The sequence below is a fragment of the Carcharhinus amblyrhynchos genome, chromosome 6 (assembly GCF_965287045.1).
Source record: "Carcharhinus amblyrhynchos chromosome 6, sCarAmb.v2.hapA, whole genome shotgun sequence".
Lineage (NCBI taxonomy): Eukaryota > Metazoa > Chordata > Chondrichthyes > Carcharhiniformes > Carcharhinidae > Carcharhinus > Carcharhinus amblyrhynchos.
In genome coordinates, this window is record NC_137329.1 from 70,606,343 (window position 1) to 70,627,044 (window position 20,702).

Here is a 20,702-nt window from a genome sequence, read left to right on the forward strand (position 1 = left end):
AAGGAATATTACCAGCATCAGGGACAAGAAACACCAGATATTAGAGTCGTAGGTATGCAGCATTAGAAAACTGAGTGAATAAAAGGAACCAGCTTTTCCACCATCCTATAAGCGGTATGAGAACCCCAGAAATGAGCAACAACGTGCACCAAAATCTTCAGCATCCAGTAGCAGAGAACAGAACACACAGCACCCATGAAGGGCTAAAGTCCCAAGGATCCAGCAGCAAAGTCCAGAGCCCCAGTGTTCAGCAGCAGATGAACACTATCATAATTTAGCAACAGATGTACAGTCCCCCTTATCCAGCAACAGACATCAAAACTACTATCAAAACTGCAAATAGCAGATCTCTGCACCACATTCAACACTAGCAGTATCAAGAAGCCCTGGTAGCAGGTGCAGCAATATTAGGGGTCAGAGCCCCCAACATCCAGTATGAGTAGGGACTGGATGTAACAGTAACATAACCCAGTCACTGGCCCTACCATAGTGCATAATAGAAATACACATCTGTGAAGTTCTGCAGAACAGACCAAAATATGCCAAACCTGGTTGTTACTGAACCAGGTTGTGGGTTAACTACAAAAAAAGAATTCAAACAAGGAAGAAAAGATTTACATTTGTCAATCTGGCAGTAGAGACATGAACTAGACAACAGTGTACAGAGTGACCAGGTGCAGCAGCATACACCAAAACAAGTGGTTGCACTTCAAAGCTGTAAAGCATTAAAGGCAATTCTAAAAGATGCTGCAAGTTTTCTTTTGTTCTTAGAACGCCAAGCATACAATTGTGACAAATAAGAATTCATGAAAGCATGCAGGTGTAGTGCTGAAATAATTTCTTGGATTCATTTGCTATGTTACCTTTTGGGGATTAGGCAGAAATATTACAACTTTACCTGTTTGGATGTTTTTCCATGTGCTTACTCAACCTCTTTAGAGAGAACAGATTGTGGGACCAAATTCTGTTTTTTAAAAAATCTCAGTCCACAGTTGTGTCTAAAAGATGCAATTTATTCACCAAGAGAAGAATGAAATGAGTCAACACCCTGTGCAGGGTTGGTGACTGACAACCCAACAGTTCTTGGATATGCAAATATTGCAGGTGAAGAGCAGTTGAAACAATGGAAACCTCCTGGGGACAGAATAAGAGTCAAAATAAAAACTGTATTACAAAAGTTTCTGGTAGTCCTTCAGTGATGTGATTAAATGAGATCCATGGCAGTCAGTTTCCTAATGGAAATGGACCAAATCATCTGAAACAGGATAATCGGCTTGCATTCCCATCATTTGTTCAGCAGCCTGCAGTATATTGCACAGACATTATTTGACATCCTGGGAATCTTGAAATTGTTCTTTCTTAAGCAAAAGAGCCTCTGTCAGTGTCTTATTAATTATGTTGTTATGGTTTAATGGCAAATACACTGTTAAACAGATGATGGGTATTTGTTCATCTATAAATTGGATAACGGAGGCTTAGAACATCATCAGTTGTGAATTAAGTCAATTAACTCTCTCCAGCAATGGACGCAGTTGCATCTTAGTTTTAACTTCAACTAGCATGGATCCAATTAGCACTCTGCTCTAATGATTGTACCGAAGTTGTTGTTGTAGACAGAATGCCCTGCAGATCAAAGCCTGTCGGTAGCCAGGTCTGAGAATGTGTAGAGGACGCCAAACACAAAACTGGCTTCGCAACTTCATTTGCAGAATCATTGCAATGTACACCTGCAGCTTCACTCTTCTGATGTTGAGCACAACGGCATTATACATATACTGCATTTATTCTCTCTAAATTTTATCCCAGACTACAGCAAATGGCAAAGCAGCCTCTAAGCATAGACTGGTTAAGTGAATAGCAGTGAGCATTCTTCATTTGTTCTCAGTTGGCAGGTAGAAAAACCTTCAGCCCACTCAGCATTCATTCTACAAGGACACTGAATTTTAAGTGTGCTTTTGTACAACAGCCATACAAAGCATTATCTGAATTTCACTTTGAAAGATGATCTAATTTGGCAGAGTTGTACAAGCTACATTGTATTTTCTACTGTCCAAGAGGTTGTAGGTCTTCCTTCACTTCAACCACTATTAGAGCAGTCTCCAACCTATGCTTAGAAATGCTAAGGATGGAGGATAGATGGTGGGGCACACCTCAGAAGTAGGCAGAAAATACTTTAAATTCAAGAAGTTTAGATTCTACTACACAAGTAATTAGTCTATCTAATTAATTAAGCATTTAACTGGCAATATTCCTTTGGCCTAATTTATTACAATAAATTGAATCCAATCTATTTTTATTAAAATAGTTCAAGCTTCCCTTGGGCCTAACTGGAATGCTTAGTTCCTGGGGACTTACAAGAACATGAGCATTTTTAGTAGCAGGCGAGGCCATTAAAACCAACATGTCCATTACCACAATCCTTAATCCCTCCTCTTTCTAGAAATGAATCCATTTATTTCTCAAGTCTATTTATATAGCATCCTTTTTAAAGCTATTTTTAAAAATTATACCTTGACTCCTATTCCATGATTCTATACCTTATCTATTGATTACCTAACTGAAATCATTTTTGCTGCTTAAAATTTGTCTATATAATCTTCCTTTTCTTTTGCACACAAGGCAGTAATGTCCTTAAAAAGTTGGTAAAACTGATTTTTAATCTTTCAATCCATGCTGACATTTACTGTGTTACACATTCACTATTACTCACGTTACGTCAACTGGTCAACAGGTTTCAGCCACGTCCTTGATTTTATTTCAGTAAGCGAGTGATTCAGCCTCTTTCCAATCTTCAGGAATTTCTGTTAATTTTAATTATATGAAAGCTACACTATTTTCATTCTCCATCTTCTTCATCATACTTGTTTAAAAGTCTATCTAAGACTTTCACCTTGGCTTATAATTATGCTGGGATTTTCCAACTACTATCTTAATGTAATTCTCTTTGCCCAATTATTAATTTTCCTAGGTGCTTACTTTCTCTCGGTATTTCCCTTTCTCCCCTTACCTGTCCTTATTTTTGCCTCATCTTCTGCTTTCACTTGTCTCTTTTCTGCTATTTGCTTTTAGCTCTTAATTCAGCCTGTTGTTTTTCTCCTGCCTTCTTTCTTTCAGTGCAGCTCAACTAGGCTCTCTCCTCCCAGTGGGAATGGCTTCCTGATGTGTAACAACAATAGCAAAGTTGAACAAAGAAGGTAAGCAATGTCTTATAGAGTGTTTATTTTACTAAGGAAAATATTTATTTGTGATGGAAAAAAGCATAACATACAATTTGTGTATAAAGACAGTCATTATAAAAGAAAATGTTTCCATATAGAATAAAATATAAACTTTTCTACCCCAGAAGGACATGATTAATGCTGATGCATTCAGTTAACCATTCCACATACATCATGTCAAGAGACATACAAAAACAGCGCGTTAAAATTACACACTTGCTCGGCCAGTTGGACAATATGGGGAAATACAATACTGGTACACTTCTGGACTGCCACAAAATATTGCCCTGAAATTCTGAACCATCACAGCCAGACTGTGGAAATTCCACTGGTCCTGCATCCAACATGGAACTTTGGACCAAGCTCAGGATCAATTCAAATAAACTGAAGAACCACAGTTTAAATGTTAGCTGGCACTTAGATCAGGATCATATAAATGAATGGGAATGACAACTATAGCTTTGGATTTGGAGACTGATGTCTGATAATAATAACAACAACAACAACATTATACATATCTGTACAAATATCAGCTGTAATCAAATTGCACTCTTTAAAAATGATGAGCAAAATACATGAAAATTGTTAAGAAATATTTTCCTCAGAAACCTGGGAAGTGTGGAGGGAGGTCAAGGATCCAGGACGTTATTTAACAGATCAGCAGTCTATACTGCAAACAGTGAACCAACAACGAAACAAACCAATCATTTTCATCTTAATGGATACTTCTGTTGAAATATGTAGCGTATTCATTTCCTTGCAATGAATGATTTTGTACCCTCGGAACATTTTCCTTGCTAAAAAACACTGCTTCTAACTTTTGTACTTTTTAACTTATAGTATTGGCGTGACAATGTTTGAATATTTTATGGCCTTTATGCAGAGGTGCTCCTTCAATTACTGCAAATGTGTCAAAATAGTACTTGGGAGAAAGGGTGTCACTGTATAATTCTGACAGCACTGTGCAGCACAAATTATTGGAGAGGAAAGTTAAATAAAGAATGCTGAAAACCAGAAATAAAAGCAGAAAACAAAAGTTAAATATACAATGGGTCAATCACACTCTCCTTCATTTTCTGCATGTCCAGTGACCATGTATTTGAATACAAAATTAATTGCTCACAAGTTTGTTAGCTAACGCATTTGCAGATGAAATTGTCAAGAGCAGAAATATTGGAAGTGAGTTTTTTTTTAAAAGGTTTTCTGTGCTCATTCTTTCCAGCAAAGTCAGAACCGTTCTCAGAGAAGTAGAAAACAGAAGAGGAAATATCACATGTTTAAGATAAGATTCAGCATAACAACCACAAGAGCTGATACACATCAAATATTTTCAGAATCAAGAACGCATTTTTAAATTAATTAGAGGTCTGGCCTCTAATAGGTGTAGTAATATTTCAGTCAACAATTCTACATATACTTACACTGGAGTCAGTACAGTGAATGTTCACTAGATTGGTCCCTAGGATGAGAGGCTAAGTAAGTTTAATCTACATTCTCTGGAATTTAGAAAAAATGAGACGTGATCTCATTGAAACATTGAGGATTCTGAAATGATTTGACATGGCGGAAATTGAGAAGTTGTTTCCTCTGCCTGGGGAATCTTGAACATAGAGCACTGTTTCAGGATAAGAGGATGATCATATAAAACTGAAATGAGAAAAGAAATTTCTTCACTCAAAAGATTGTGAATCTTTGGGATTCTCTACCCCAGAGGTTGAGAATGTTCTATTGTTGAACATATTTAAAGCTGAGACAGACAGATCTTTGGTTACAGGATCTGGGGGAAGTAGAATTTAGGTTTCATTTGTTCCTATTTCTTATGTATATTCTTAATGTTCTCTTGAAGCCACCTTCTTCAGCTATCTGACTAAAGGCATCATTATCTTCCAAGAACTTAACATTTCATTTTTGTATTTGGGATTTTTAACAAAATTATTTTGCAAACTAGCACACTTTTGTGGTCTGGATTAGTTTTACTACCAGTTGTTTACAATTCAAGTAAAAATTACACAATCTGTCAAAAACTTTCAATCTTAAAAATATATTGCAATATACCGAGGCTTCAATCTCACCTAACCATAAATCTGAATACACCTTCATTTTCTTAAACATTCAAATGAAGTTCAACTTTAAAATTTTATTATGAAGACTATTAACCTCAATCACTTCAACTACTTTAACAGTCTTTTGGACTGACTTCTTGCATTTTGATGTAGGGAGTAAAGAACCAACTAACTCAATTTTTGAAAGTCACTGATAGACCTGGTCTGATTCAAAACCATTTTACTGTTTGTAAGCACTTGGATGCAGATTAATCGATTCTATCTTATATAGCTACCAACTGTGAATGGTAACACTTAAGGAACACAAGGAGTTGGCTAGGGGTTAGCTATTTTAAAAGCATCCAGCTTATAGGGAAAAACAGGGAAGGAATTCCACAGATTAGCAATCTTGGGAAGGAGTGAGTTAGGGTGCAGTGGTAATTAATTCAACAGAGTAAGGCTATAGGTTGGGAAAGTTTGTATGGCTAGGGGAAAATAACTTGAGTGTTGGGATCTGTAGCTTATGAGGAATAAAAAGAGAACACTTCAGAGCAGCATGGACCATTACAGTATTAGTAAAGCAGAAAAAAGGTGAAACTGCAGCTAGAAACAAGTTTGAGATTTTTTTTCTTATATGGTGTCAGAGTATAAGTGAGGTGTCTTTAAGAGCCAACTCTGATGTAGTAATATTTCTTTTTCACTTTTCTCAGCGTACTGAAGCTGACTACAAAATATGGGAGTGAAGAAGTCCAAATTTTGTCTGCCGCAAACATCAAACACTGAGGCTCTTGAAAATCCGGCTAAAATTTCTTTTTGACCTTTCTGGTCAGTTACATAGCAAAAAGTACAAAACTCACTTACTGAAGTTCTATCTAATACTGCTGATACATAATTGTTAAAATGCAAGCAGCATCTCTTTGGAATCACGATGTGTCCAAGTCTGCTAATGGAAGATCAAAACTAAGTCAACCTTCTACACATACTTGATCACCCAGCAGATGAGCTAAATACTTCAAGGTGCTGCTGATGATCGACTAGTCAATCTGGTTTTTTTAATGATATCTGGAGGAATGGATTGTTCAAAGGGAACAAAGATTCTTCGCACTTGATTCCATCTAAATCTGCAATCCAATCTAATTATTGACAGCGTTACCCTAGATAGATATACAGAGATGACCAATTTTCTATGCTGGTATGTTACATGATTTTATAAAATTACACTCTAGCAGTATCCTGGAAAATATTTAGTGATTCCCAAACCTTGATTTTTGCCCGGTTCCAACTAAGGTTTCCAGACTTATTTGGGTGCAGTATGTCCTTCAAGAGGGGTGACTGTTACTCCACATCAGGCAAAATGGTAATTTTAAATGCAATAAGAGCACTGGATGCTGGGAATCTGGAATTAAAATATAAACTAAAACACAGGTCTAGTAGCATCTGTAGAGAGAAAAGCAGAGGGTGGAATTTTAGAAAAAAGACCAAGTTTCAGGTTCCAATTGAAAACCTGTGTGCTTCTCCCCAAAGAAGCCAGTTTTCTCTCCAGTTTTTCTGATACTTTGTCAAAATAAAAGCAGGGGGCATGTTATGTGCCATCATTCCTGAAGAGCAGGACCTAAAGATGCCGGAAAGCTCGGCTAAACAAAGATCTCTAATTGAAGTTAAATACCTCCCTCCTCTCCCATCATCACTGGCATTCAGGCATAAGAACTCGCCATGCCCTTCCACGCACCCTCTGAAATGCAGGCAATACTCCCTAACCTACTCACAATGCAGGCAACCTCCATCATTTCACCCTCCACCTCCGCCCCCCTGCCACACCGCATAATGGCGTTCCCCAAAAGCCCTGCCCCTGGTACCCAAGCACTGCCAACTTGTGTGGCACTGCCAAGGTGCCAGAGACAGGGCACTGTCTAGCCATTTCCCTCACCACCCAGCACCTATACGCACCTACAAGCCCCAGACATGGTCATGATGATTGCTTTTGAAAACCAATAATGAAGGGGCGGGGTGTGGAAACCATATGACGACCTGGAAGCAATGGCATGAAGCTATTTATGAGTATTTAAAGTGATGGAAATCAGATTCATGCCCTCCCTCGATGTGAATGTAATTATGATTTCGGCAGGAAGTGTGGAGAAAACTACATTCTGAGACTTCCCCAAAGCAGATCCCATTATGGTCCTTTTGCAAGAATAAAGGGACTCATGAACAGGGCTGGAAAATCACCCGATTTTAACTCACTCAAAATCCCTTTCAATTACAGAGTTAAAATCAGGGCCATGATTTCAGTGACCCACCTTCAGAACCATTACCTTTGCTTCTCTCTCCACAGATGTTGCCAGGCCTAGAGTATTTCTAGCATTTTCTACTTATATTTCATTAACTCCAACCCATGGATTTCTCATGTGTCACAGAATGTTACTATGGTAATGGCTTTCTTCAGGTCAAATGTTTTCTATCTTTATAGCAGGCTTATTAGCTAGAAGATATTGAGCAGATTGATCAAGTCAATTAGATTGGAAAAGAAAAAAAAGTAATGTTTCTGAAATTTCTGTCTTTTAATCACATCAACTGGACCCCAACGCAAGTAATGAAGTAACTGAAAATGCGCTTTCTTGCTCACTCTTCAGCACCAAGCAGATTTCCACTCAAGAACAGAAACTGGGGGCAATCCGACCTTGGCTGTATCTGATCGCCCTGACATGTTTCTATAGTCATCAGGTAATTGACTGAGGAAGGGTTGGGTGTTTCAGTAGGGGCAGCTCCTGCCACTAGGGAGGGGCTTACATGGACCTCAGGACATTAGTAACCATGAGAGCCCCCTCACCCTTGCCACATCACCACCACGTGGAGACTGCCAGCTATGGAGTCAGACACTTTAGGAACTTGCAAGCGGTTACTGGACAGGCACATAGAGCACACCAGAATGATAGGGAGTGGGATAGCTTGATCTTGGTTTCGGACAAAGCTTGGCACAACATTGAGGGCCGAAGGGGCTGTACTGTTCTATGTATATGTTCTATTATTAGGCAACCTCACTACAATCATTGGATAGTATACAGTCCTCTACAGCCAGCGAGTGGTCAGACATTGTGTTTTAAAACAAAGAACAACCCAGCACGGGAAACAGGCCCTTTGGCCCAACAAGCCCACGCCGCCGCATCACCCTACACCTATTCTACCCTGCGTGTCTACGAATAGAACCCCTGACTTAGCCAGATTCAGGGGAGAATAGTGTCAATTTGGTAAAACCAATCAGCCTAAGAGCACATCTTTGGGGTGTGGGAGGAAACCGGAGCGCCCGGAGGAAACCCACACATCCACAGGGAGAATGCACAAACTCCCACAGACACAGGCCCAAATCCATGTATCTGCACAGCTAGCAGTGCTAGTCACCGAGGTGTTGCGGCGCCCTTCTACCGGTCCAGGATCAAGCACACACACCGACACGAAGTACTATCAGACAGTCTGGATCTTGCTGCACACGTCTGTTGTGGTACTGGAGGACCTTCTGTCCAGAATATCATAGCTCTCCTCCTGTGAACTCCATTGTGCAAGTTTACAATGCCATAAAAGTTCAGATAAGGGAAGGCCTGTTCATTTCACTGCACTCACCAGCCAATGAGTACTGAACAATAACGAATGACGGCAAAATCAGCCTATGAAAGAGGCCAGATGGTTCCAAATGTTACCCCATAAGTGCAGTAGGCTCAGCCACTTTGCAATTATTTCCAGGTTGGGTGACTGTGACAACAAAAATAAATCCAATTGGACCTGCCCTGTATCCTATTGACACTAATTTCAACATGTTCCTATCAGCTTTACCAATATCTGCTATCCTTACTTGGTCTGGCCTACATGTGGCTCCAGACTGACAGCAATGTGGCTGACTCTTAAATGCCTTTGAAATGACCCGGCAAACCACTCAGTTCAAGGATAATTCGGCATCAGCAATTAATGCTGACCTTGTCAGCTATATCCACATCCCATAAAAGAATAAATACAATTCCAAAAACCATTTCCAGATTAGCCAATGCCAGGGTAAAACGATCCTAGCATTGCCCTCATAGCCATTTTTGCATGCTTGCATTCATTGGATGTGGACAGCTGGAGAAATGGTTTGTTTCCGATTTTTGGACTTCTGTCGCTGGCCACCATACTTTCCTCCCGATTCCGCAGTCTCCATGCCACCACCCAGCCTGTTCCCAGAGACCAGATTAAATTCTGTCGATCGTGATTGACCCTGTTTACTGGCCACACCGCTTTAGGTAGAAGCATTAGCACTAAATTCTGTTTCTTATTCTCTTGTCTCCATTTTGTTAATGAAATGGTTGATGGTTTTAAAAAACCAGGAATCACACTTTGACAGCATCTTACACAATAGAAGGAACAGTTAATTAATGTTACTTTGCATTCAGTAATTACAAACTGGCAGATTTTAGGATTTATTTCTGTACTGTTGTAGATGTGAGGAAAACCCTAACTGATGTTCAAAATGAGTGTAAACACTTGTGCCACCTAATGGCAACATGGAGCCAAGAACTTTACAGCTCATTGTGTCTATGTTGGCTTTCCACCACATCAATGATACAAACAGTTATGGGCATTGTGGTCATCCTATGGAAAAGTCACTGAAGAATACCAACCCTTTAATAAAAAGGCTACTTATGGATGTCACAGATCTACCTCTGCTTTGTTGGGCTGTAGCTTCAATTTTTGCCCAGTCAGAGCAACACTGAGCTTTGAAGGACCATTGAGGCACAGAAACACAAAAGCAACAGTAAACATTTACAATAAAATTCTGGTTGGATATGTCAGCAAAGGCTAAATCAGGAACTACATCATTTGAATGCTGTACAGATTTGTTATGAAATCTTGACTAAAATACAAATGCAAAAACTTGGTAAAAAAAGTTACTATGACCCAAGAACCAAAAGACTAAAGCTACATAGTAACAAAACAGGTAAAGGTCCTCAAAACTGTCAGCTATGGAAGACAGCAGGCTACCCCTGCTACTCAATAAGGAAGAAAGGGAACTGAGGGATTGAGGTTATGAAAATAAAAGGTATCAGAAAATGAGGATGAATCAACATCTCCGGTTCTGAATCTGTGAAAGGGTCATGTCCCAAGTGATTTTGCTCAGCTGGGATGATAGCAATATTTCAAATGTGTAGAACACTGAGGACAAATTGACAGTACATTTCTATCAACTCAATCAAATTCAGATTAATCTTTTCTGCTGGTTCAGAAACCTGGAACCATAGCCCAGAATGAGAGTCATCCTCTACACATATTGGAAATAAATGGACAGACAGAGTGAGCCTGAAAGTTTAAAAGAGCAATCAATGCAGGAATGAAGACTTGTGTTTTATAACTCAAGTTCCCAATACATATAAAGTTATTAATTTATATAAATTAATGTTCAGTAAGTATGTTTGCAATAAAGAAGTACAAGGAATAACAAAATTATCTGATCTCTTTGCCTGTAGTGGCTGTTGATGATCAGTCGGAGTGGGGCATTATAGAAAGGGACTGCTTTCATTGTACAACAGGAAAAATACCACCTTATGATTTTTTATGATGTTGTGTTGACTCTTCTGCCAATATCAATGGTGGTTCCATTAGTCCCTACACTTGGAAGACTCCTAAAGATAAAGCAAGATGCAAAAGTGCAAATTAACACATACATATCTCAATAAAAACACAAACACTATTTGGGAAAAAAAACATTTACCATATGGTCAATGAATAAATTGTACAGAATGAAACTTCTGCTGGGCAACAGATGCACAGGCTGAAATATTTCAGAAAAATTGCATTTGCAATCACTACCCTGGAAAAGCAGCTTGACACTATTGGCAGCCTCCTCATTATCTATAACTAGAACTGAGCCTGGTTAACTGCCACAGGTCAGGGTGCTGGTATAGCCACAAATTGAGGAACAGGCTGGGCTATCACTAGATAAGTGGGAAACAAAGTGCAAATGATTTAGTGCACTGTACGTTACAATACAGTTCAAGAGAATGTTAAGGAAGTATCACAGTGGGTAGTACAAACAACACCCTCTAATTGGTTAGCAATTCCAAGGATTAAGCTTTTGGAAACCTGTTCACACCCACAGCTCCTGTCTTGAGATGTCACTAAAAACATCAGCTTGGTTCAATGAGCATCACTGAATCTGAAAGTTGTGAGCCTGAGTCCCATTCATAGAATCCCTACAGTGCAGGAGATCATTTGGCCCCATCGAATCTGCGCTGATTTTCCGACAGAGCATCTTATCCGGGCCTTATCCCTGCAATCCTGCATATTTACCTTAATAATCCTCCAACTACACACCTTGGGACATTGGAGAGCCAGTTAGTAGACACACCACTGCAGTTTTGAATACTGCATTTTCAGAAGTGCCACCCTTCAAATGAAAGATTCCACTATTTGTGGAAATCTTTGAAGTAATATCCTGAATGATATTCTTCCCTTGACTTACACCAGCAAAATAAACCTGCCACTTATCCTGTGGCAGTTTCTTGGCTCTTGCTGTGTACAAAATGGCTACATGTTTGCCTACATTACAATTCAAAGAAAGCACTTTGCAGAAAATGCACTAGATGTGTTTAAGGAAGGTGGTAAACAGCTAAATAGATAGATATTCTATTTCCCAACCTGCTTCCCTCACTCCATGATTCCAATGATGTGATACTTCCTACTGGGAGGAGAAGGACGCTTAAGTACTGCAATACTAAGAAACAACAGATTACATAATGTGGGTCTGACATTTTTTTGCTGTTTCTATAGCTGTCAGGTGTACACATTGGTGCTTCAGGTTTCACTGTCCTCGCACAGTAAATTTTCCATTTAAAAATCAACACATGGCTGATTTCTCCTCCCCTCCCCTTGTAATATTTAAATGAATTCGGCGATGGGAAGAAAAATAAAGTCAAGAATGTGCGCCATACCGTTGTGACTGGAGCTCTATCAGGACTGAATTCTCTGTTCTTGTTTCATTTGCTATTATGTATTCTTCTGCTGGCTTCTGAGTGTGTTTGACTGCTTCCTGTGCTTGCTGCTTCTGTGCTGAACCCCTGGCTGTGAGGAACTGTGCCAGTCGTGCTCTCTCTCTAACAGATTCTGCTAATTTTTCCCAGGCATCTGTCGACATCACCGAACTGAACTCGTCCTCAAAGCCAGGGTGCTCTTCATAAAATAATAAATGCCTTGAGCGAACTGTGGAAAGAAAAGTGACCTGAATTTAAATTGCATTTATGCCCTTCACCACATAACCTGCCAACATTTGTCTTACGAATGACTCAGGTTGTCTCAAAGATAGCTTTGAACATCCATTATACTGGCAAAATACCAGACGTTGATTACAACAAACGAGAAGTCAAGGATTTTAACAGGAGTCTGCAAGATTATCAGATCTTTGTCTATGTGGATTGAGGCATGCTAAGTGGCATTCAAAACTGTATTCTAGATTTTTCTGCAGGTGTTGATTTACTACATAGGCACACAAATTTGAAAAATTGGAGGAAGTGATAACCATTTTGCTTTTGGTAGTTGGCATGGTTTCTTGGAAAGCTAACGTGGTTCTTAGAAGTTACTATAGAAGATGCTCAGGAAGCCATTAATATTTAGAGGCAATCCCCGGAGTCAGCAAATGTAGGGGGTCCTAAACAATGCAAAATTTTAAAAGTAATGCTCTATGATGATGATGCTCTGTTAAAATACCACAATTCTGACAAAAGTAAATCTAACCAATTCAAAACGAAACAAAGTAAATCACAAAATTATTTCTCATTCATTAATAAGTAACGATAGTAATGGTCAAGACATAGGATGAGATTTACTGCTTCTGTTTTCAGAGGTGGAAAATTCCATTGGAGTCCCAAAATGGCATTTATGCTGGCAGGATTTTTCAGCTTTGCAAGTCATGATCCCCAATTAAATAGATTTAAATATCATTAGTCCCTCCCCACTGGATTGCCCATTCATGTTGACATACTCTGAATCCTGACAGTTCTCTTAACATCCATCAGGCAAACAGAATCTGCCACCTACTAGAGATGCACAGACGAGTACAGCTCCCAGTGGGGAGAGCACCATGCTCAGGCAGTGCCCGGGCATTATTCAGGCAATGCAGGGTGGGGGTGGGGCATGATACAATGTTCCATTTGATCTTTTCAAAACACATTACTGGCAGAATGGGCTCAGAGTGAAACACTGGGTCCCGCCTCTTAACATTTTTGCCCAAGTGGCTTAAAATATGGCAGAAGAAACTGTCGATGGGACTGGCAGCTTCCAATCCATTTTCCCTGCCCGCTGTGCTACTCTGCAGAAAAATGAGAAAATTAAGCCCTTAGTTACTAGACAATTACTGTTAAACTCCACTAACACAGCAGTGCCTGACACATGGTGGAGGCATACGTATGATAAGTACATGATACTTATAATATAAGACCAAGTCTGAAGTAGAACTTGCAACAGTAGTAGGGTAAAAATTTATTTTGAAGTGCTGCCTGCTTGCCATCCTCAAGATGGCAGGATTCTTGGAGAGTTGTAAGACTGGCAGTTGTTACAATGATGGAGGAATTTAAAGTTGGAAGTGCTGCAGGGAGACCAGGAGCCAATGTAGCACAAAGAGTACATAGGCGATGAGCAGGATTTGGCACACAATAAAGATACCGGCAATAGATTTGGATGAACTGAAGCTTATGGAGGGTAGTCACTCTCCAGGAAAACACTGATCGCATTAAAGTTTGTTTTTCCCCCCAGAAGAGAAAGTCAAACCTTGTTAACTCTTTTCATAATTCAAATGCTCAATACTTAAAATCATTGTTGCTGTATGACCTTCCTGTGGGCAACAGTTATCAGAATGGGGAATATAGTAGCAAGAGGGGAAATTAGGGAACTAATTTGGATAGAAGTTAGAAATAAACAAAGTTTTAATGGAATAATCATGGAAATGCCTCGATATCTCGGATGAGAGGAATAAACCACATACAACTAAAAAGCACTGGATTGAAAAGGTGCAACTTGAAAGAGTTCTAAACAATGTAAAGAACCTTGTAAATTTACCCACATTAGTTACAACCAGTCACTTTTCCAATTGTCTAAATTCCTAAATCACCAAATCTAACTCAGATGTTGCTGTAGGTGAAAAGGCCAATAGTTCATATCATCTGGATAGAAGACCTGATGATCACAATGTGCATGACTTAAACACTGGGCACAATTTTCTTAAAAAAAGTGGCTGGGATTCTCCCAAAAAATTCTAAGTGTCAAATTTGCATAAAACTGAAGTAACTCTTGCTGATTTTTTTTAAGCAGGATTTTCAAAATGAACCTGCCACACACTGCACTGCAAAGTGCAGTAAGTAGTCTCACAACACCAGGTTAAAATCCAACAGATTTATTTGGTAGCACAAGCTTTCACAGTGTCACTCCTCCTTCAAATGAGTGAGGAGTTGTGTTCACAAACAGGGCATAAATAGACACACACAATTTACAAGACGGCTCGCATTTCAACCATTATCTTGTAAATTGTGTGTGCGTCTATATATGTCCTGTTTGCGAACATAACTCCTCACTCACTCATCAAGGAATGATACTCCAAAAGCTCGTGCTACCAAATAAACCTGTTGGACTTTAACCTGGTGTTGACAGACTACTTGCTGTACTTACCCCAGTCCGATGCAGTGATGTGGAGATGCCGGCAAAGTGCCTCAGGGAGCTTCACGCTGAAAATCTTGAGGCAAGGCCTATTCCTGTTGAAAGATTGGTGCATGTGCAGTAGCCCCGCACTGCCGCCCTTCCAATCGCTGGTCAACCCCATAACTCCCTATTGCTGGTCTTGCAGAGACCTCCACTTTGATCGCTGGCCTCCCAGACATTTCCCGATGTTCTCCCCATCGCTCCCAGCCCTGAGTTCCCCGAACCCTCCCCCCTCCCGCCAGCAGTCCCAATCACTGCCCAATCTCTCCACTCCTCCCTTAACTCTGATCTCCTGGGAGGGTGGGCTCCATGGCCTCCCTTCATTCCAGCAGGGACGGTCACTAGCCCCCTGTTAGTGGGGAGCTGTTGTAAACCCTGCTAACATGTCTTCCTAGCCCTCCAATATGGTCAGCATGCCTTGTCTCCATTTCTGGAGAATTTGGCTTAAAGCTGATTTTGAATATTTAAGTTAATACCTGTGAATGCAAATCTGGTTCATGCCTCAAAATGAGATCTCCTTGTTGCAAATGCCATTCTGTCCCCTCTCGTGAGGATCACTGGCCATATCAGGATTATCACTGGAGAATCATAGCCATTATCTTTAATTTTCAAGAAATTGTTCAAGACAAGACATTTTTCTGCCCTTGGCAAACAATATTGATTTCAATATTAATCACACTTTGCTCCATCAACAACCTCAATGAACAATTCAATTTGCAAATCTGCAGGATTGTCGAAAATACATAAGTATACCTAATTGTAATTAACTAGTTAGAATGTATTAATTTCCATCATAAAAACTGCATTCTCTTCCAGCTAGCTAACTGCACGACTGGAGGAAAATCAAATTTGAGCCCAGAATGAGGAGCATTACAATTGGAGTCAGACTATAGCAGATTGAATTGCACACATCATTTGCAAGAACCGAGTACTGCCCGCAATCCAAAGGTCATTAAGCAAAAGCTCCAGAATGCTTAGCCACCCCACTGTTCACAACCCACAAACACACACCTTTGAGGTGCAACAGAGTTTGTTGAACTACATACTAGTGAAAACTTAGTAAAAAGGTTAAGCATCACACCCAGTCTTTTTTTTTGACCTATGTTAATAGGAAGGCTCAAACATACGTTTGCAGTTTCCACAATGCTTTACATTATAATAGAATCATAGAAATCCTACAGTACAGAAAGAGGCCATTCAGCCCATCGAGACTACACCGACCACAATCCCACCCAGGCCCTACCCCCACATCTCTACGTATTTTACCCATTAATCCCTCTAACCTACCCATCTCAGGACACTAAGGGCAATTTTAGCATGGCCAATCAATCTAACCTGCTCGTCCTTGGACTGTGGGGTGAAACTGCAGCAGCCGGAGGAAACCCACACAGACACGAGGAGAATGTGCAAACTCCACACAGACAGCAACTCAAGCCGGAAATCGAACCAGGTCCCTAGAGCTGTGAAGCAGCAGTGCTAACCACTGTGCTACTGAGCCGCCCAAAAAGTATGCTGGTCAATAAAGCCACCATCCTTTAATCTATCTGCTCAATTAGTCCTCATCATGAAATGCTGTTTATTTATATTTTCACCTGAACATATCAGCAAGTGTTATGTTACAACATCCAACAGGTTCCCACATATTGTTTTTTGTTCCTTATCATCATATCCTTTGTTTCCTAGCCAATTTTTTATACTGGTTGATTTGTTATTATTTATCTCTGGGGGAAAAAGTAATAAGATGGAACAGAAAACAAGAGAATGATTGACAGATGTAACAAGTGAGGACTACATCCAGTTTGAAAAGGAGAGCGGGTCCAAGACTAGTATTTTAAACTTAAGGGCAACTTTGTGGACATGAAAGCTGAGCGAGCAAAAGAGTATTAGTCTAGGGATGAAACAATAGAGAAGCAATGGTAGACATTTTAGAGAACATTTCAGGGTACATATATTTCTGCTTTAAAGGAAAATTCTAAAGAGAGGAGCCACCGTCCGTGGTTAACTAAAATAGTTAAGGAAAAAGCATGTAGCTGCATAAAGACAAGAGACAGATCAGAATATAAAGAGCAGGAGAGAAAAACTAAAAGGCTAATCAAGTGAAATAAATTACAGTACGAGAGGAAGCTAGCTAGAAATCTAAAACCAGATAGCAAGAGTACCTATTCAAAAAGGAAGGAATAAATAGAATGTGTTGATCCTCTAGAGAATAAGAATTGGGAGTTAACATTCAGCAATAAGGAAATTCCAGATGAAATGAATATCTGGCTTTCTTCACTGTAGAGGATACAAAAAAATCCAGTTACATCTTAAATCGGGTGGTGGAGGAGACAGAGGAACTTGGCGAAATTACAATCACCATGGAAGAAGTACTGAGCAAATGATGGAGCTGAGGGTTGACAAGTCTCCAAGTCCGGGTGGACTTCATTCCAGGGTCTTAAGAGATAATAGATGCATTGGTGTTAGTTTTCCAAAATTTGCTAGATTCTGGAAAGGTTCCATCAGATGGAAAATAGTAATTGTGGCCACTCTCTTCAAGAGAGGAGGGAGGCAGCAAACAAGAAAATATTGGCCAGTTAACTGGACGTCTGTTGTGGGGAAGGTATTAGAACAGATCATTAAACAGGTTATAACAGGGCACTTAGAAAAACTCAGCGTATCTGGGAAGAGTCAGTATGGTTTTATGAAAAGGAAATCATGATAATTAACCAATTTACTAGAGTTATTTGAAGGAGTAACGTGGTGATTGAGGGGAGCTGGTAGATGTACTGTACTTACATTTCTAGAAAGCATTTATAAAATCCAGCTCATAAGTTATTGCAAAAAAAAAGTTCATGGAGTAGGGGGAGTAGCATATTAACCTGGATTTCACATTGGCTGACTGGGAGGAAACAGACAATATTTCAAATGTATCTTTGTCTGATTGGTAGGATGTTGACCAGTGGAGTCCTGCATTGGTCTGTACCGTGCACTCAACTTTTTAGAATTTACATCATTGCCATGAGGGGAGCAAAGACATGGTAGCTAACTTTGCAGACGACAAAGATAGATAGAAAAATATGTTGTGAAGACATATTGGGCAGAATTTTCCCATCCTGCTCGCCACAGGAATTGTAGCAGGCAGGACACAGACCATGAAAAAGGTCTGTTGACTATGGGCAGGATTCTGGTTTTGGGGCACATGTGGCTGAAAATCCCACCCACAAAGTTTGCAGATCGATGTAGCGGTAAGTTGGGTGAGTGGACAAAAATCAGACAAGTGGAGTATAATGCGGGAAATGTAAAGATGTTCACTTTGGCAGGAAGAATTAAAAAGTATTATTTAAATGGAGAACAAATGCTGAATTGCAGAAGGATCTAGGTCTTTTTGTGCTTGAATCACGAAGTTAGCATGCTGGTGCACGATATAATCAAAGCGGCCTATGGAATGCTATCCTTTATTACAAAAGGAATTAAACATTAAAGTAAGGGTGCTTTACTTCATTTGTACAGGGCATTGGTGAGACCACATTTCAAATACTGTGCAATTCTGGACTCCTTATTTAAGGAAAGATGTAAATGAATTGAAAGGTGGTTCAGAGGAGGTAAACTAGATTGACAGCGAGAAATAGTGGGTTGTCTTCTGATGTAGGTTGGAAAGGCTACACTTGTTTCAGAGTTTATATAAGTGAGGAGTGACTTGATTAAAGTATATAAAATGCTCAACAACATTGACAAGGTGGACACTGAAAGGATGTTTCCTCTTGTGAGTGAGTCCAGAACTAGGGAGCAGAGTTTCAAAATTTGGGGTTACCCTTACAAGTTAGAGAGAGGAGAATTTTTTTTTCCTCAGAGGATTGTACAACTTTGGAACACTGTCTCGGAAGACACTGGAAGCACAGTCATTGAATATTTTTAAGGCAGAGGTAGATATAAAGATTCTTTTAGGCAAGGGAATCAAAGGTTATCGGCAGTAGTTGGGAATGTGGAACTCAGAAACCAATCTGCCATGATCTTACTGAATGGCTCCTACTCATATGGTGGTCTGTAAGATAGTTGATCCTTGATCTGTGCTCAGATCCCAATAACTAGTGATTATAAGTATCAATCAGCTAAATAAATACTAACCTATAAAGGAGATTTGCTAATAAATTTGCTACCAATTCCTGTTTCAAAACTTAAACAACATGGTTCAAATGGACATTACGGTCATTTGCAATTACTTGTCTCAACCTTACCAGTGGCTGCATATGACTCCTGTGTAGAATCCTGGACAGGCAGGACTGTTTTTGTCACAGATGAGGAGAATGGATCAAATCTGTTACTGAAACTGCCCAGTGCAATGGCAAAACATAGTACCACAATCTGCAAAGGCAAGAAAATCAGACGATTAGAATTATCAAGTAAATGTCTATTACTTTTGATCATATAACAGAGGGACTTTAATGAATTTACTGATTTAAAAAAAATGACAATTGTACGTATAGAACAAGTTTCAACTGCTGTCTTAGTTATATGTAGTATGGCAGTCCATTCCTAATGCAAATTATAGGATTTAACATTTTGATGAGTAAGCTTCTACTGATATTAAAACTGCTTTGTTCAAATTGTTAGATACATTTTAGAACAAAACTAGCTTCAAATTATCAGTGAGAGAAAGCTGTAGATACTTTATGAAATGGGCAAAGAGGTGGGAGAGGTGCTGATCACTGGTTCACTTAATATCTTAGTATATCTGGTAAAAAAAACAAAATGTTGGTGGGCCTGGCCAACACATAGCACAGCACCAATGAACAGGTATTTTGTGTCAGTCTTCACTGTAGAAGACATGAGAATACCTGAACAGAACATAAAAACTAGGAGCAGGAGTAGGTCACCTGGCCCTTTGAGTTTGCTCCGCCACTCAATAAGATCATGGCTATTCCTTTTGTGGATTTAGGTCCACTTACCTGCCCTTTCACCATAACAAGAGGTAAAAGGGAAGGAGGAACTTGAAAAAGAAAAATCACAATCACGAGAGAAATGGTACTGGAAACATATTGGAACTAAATATTGGTGAGTCCCTCGGATGCAATGGCCTGCGTCCGAGGATCTTAAACATAAGAACATAAGGAATAGGAGCAGGAGTAGGCCATCTAGCCCTTCGAGCCTGCCCCGCCATTCAATAAGATCATGGCTGATCTGTCGTGGCTCAGTTCCACATTCCCGCCCTCTCCCCATAACCCTTAATCCCCTCTCTTATCAAAAACCCATCAACCCGCATCTTAAAAATATTTAGCGAAGCAGCCTCCACCACTTCAACGGGCAGAGAATTCCAGAGATTCACCACCCTTTGAGTGAAGAAGTTCCTCCTCAACTCCGTTCTAAACCGCCCCCTCTTTATCTTGAGGCTGTGCCCCCTAGTCCTACTATCCTTTGAGTGGGAAGAGTCTCTCCACCTCTATCCTATCCATCCCATTCATCATCTTATACGTCTCAATGAGATCTCCCCTCATTCTTCTAAACTCTAACGAGTACAAGCCTAGTTTATTCAGCCTCTCCTCATAGCTCAACCCCCTCAACTCCGGTATCAGCCTAGTAAACCTCCTCTGCACTCCAAGGCCAAAATATCCTTGCGTTAGTACGGCGCCCAAAACGGCACACAGTACTCCAGCTGCGGCCTCACCAATGCCCTATACAGCAGCAGCAAGACCTCCCTACTTTTATATTCAATCCCCCTCGCTATGAAGGCCAGCATCCCATTCGCCTTCCTGACCAC

General features: G+C 40.0%; 1 protein-coding gene across 2 annotated transcripts in view; it reads right to left on the reverse strand.

Annotated features, from left to right (window-relative positions):
- Positions 1–2,695: 2,695 nt before the first annotated feature.
- Positions 2,696–20,702, reverse strand: part of creb3l2 (cAMP responsive element binding protein 3-like 2) — a 104,787-nt gene continuing 86,780 nt past the window's right edge. For both annotated transcript variants that reach the window (XM_080190620.1, XM_080190619.1), the window contains exons 10-12: positions 19,183–19,309; positions 12,214–12,481; positions 2,696–10,905 (exon numbers count right to left, since the gene is read on the reverse strand). In XM_080190620.1, coding sequence (XP_080046746.1) covers positions 10,836–10,905; positions 12,214–12,481; positions 19,183–19,309 — 465 coding nt within the window. In that variant the 3' untranslated portion in view covers positions 2,696–10,835. The remainder of the gene's footprint in view (positions 10,906–12,213; positions 12,482–19,182; positions 19,310–20,702) is intronic.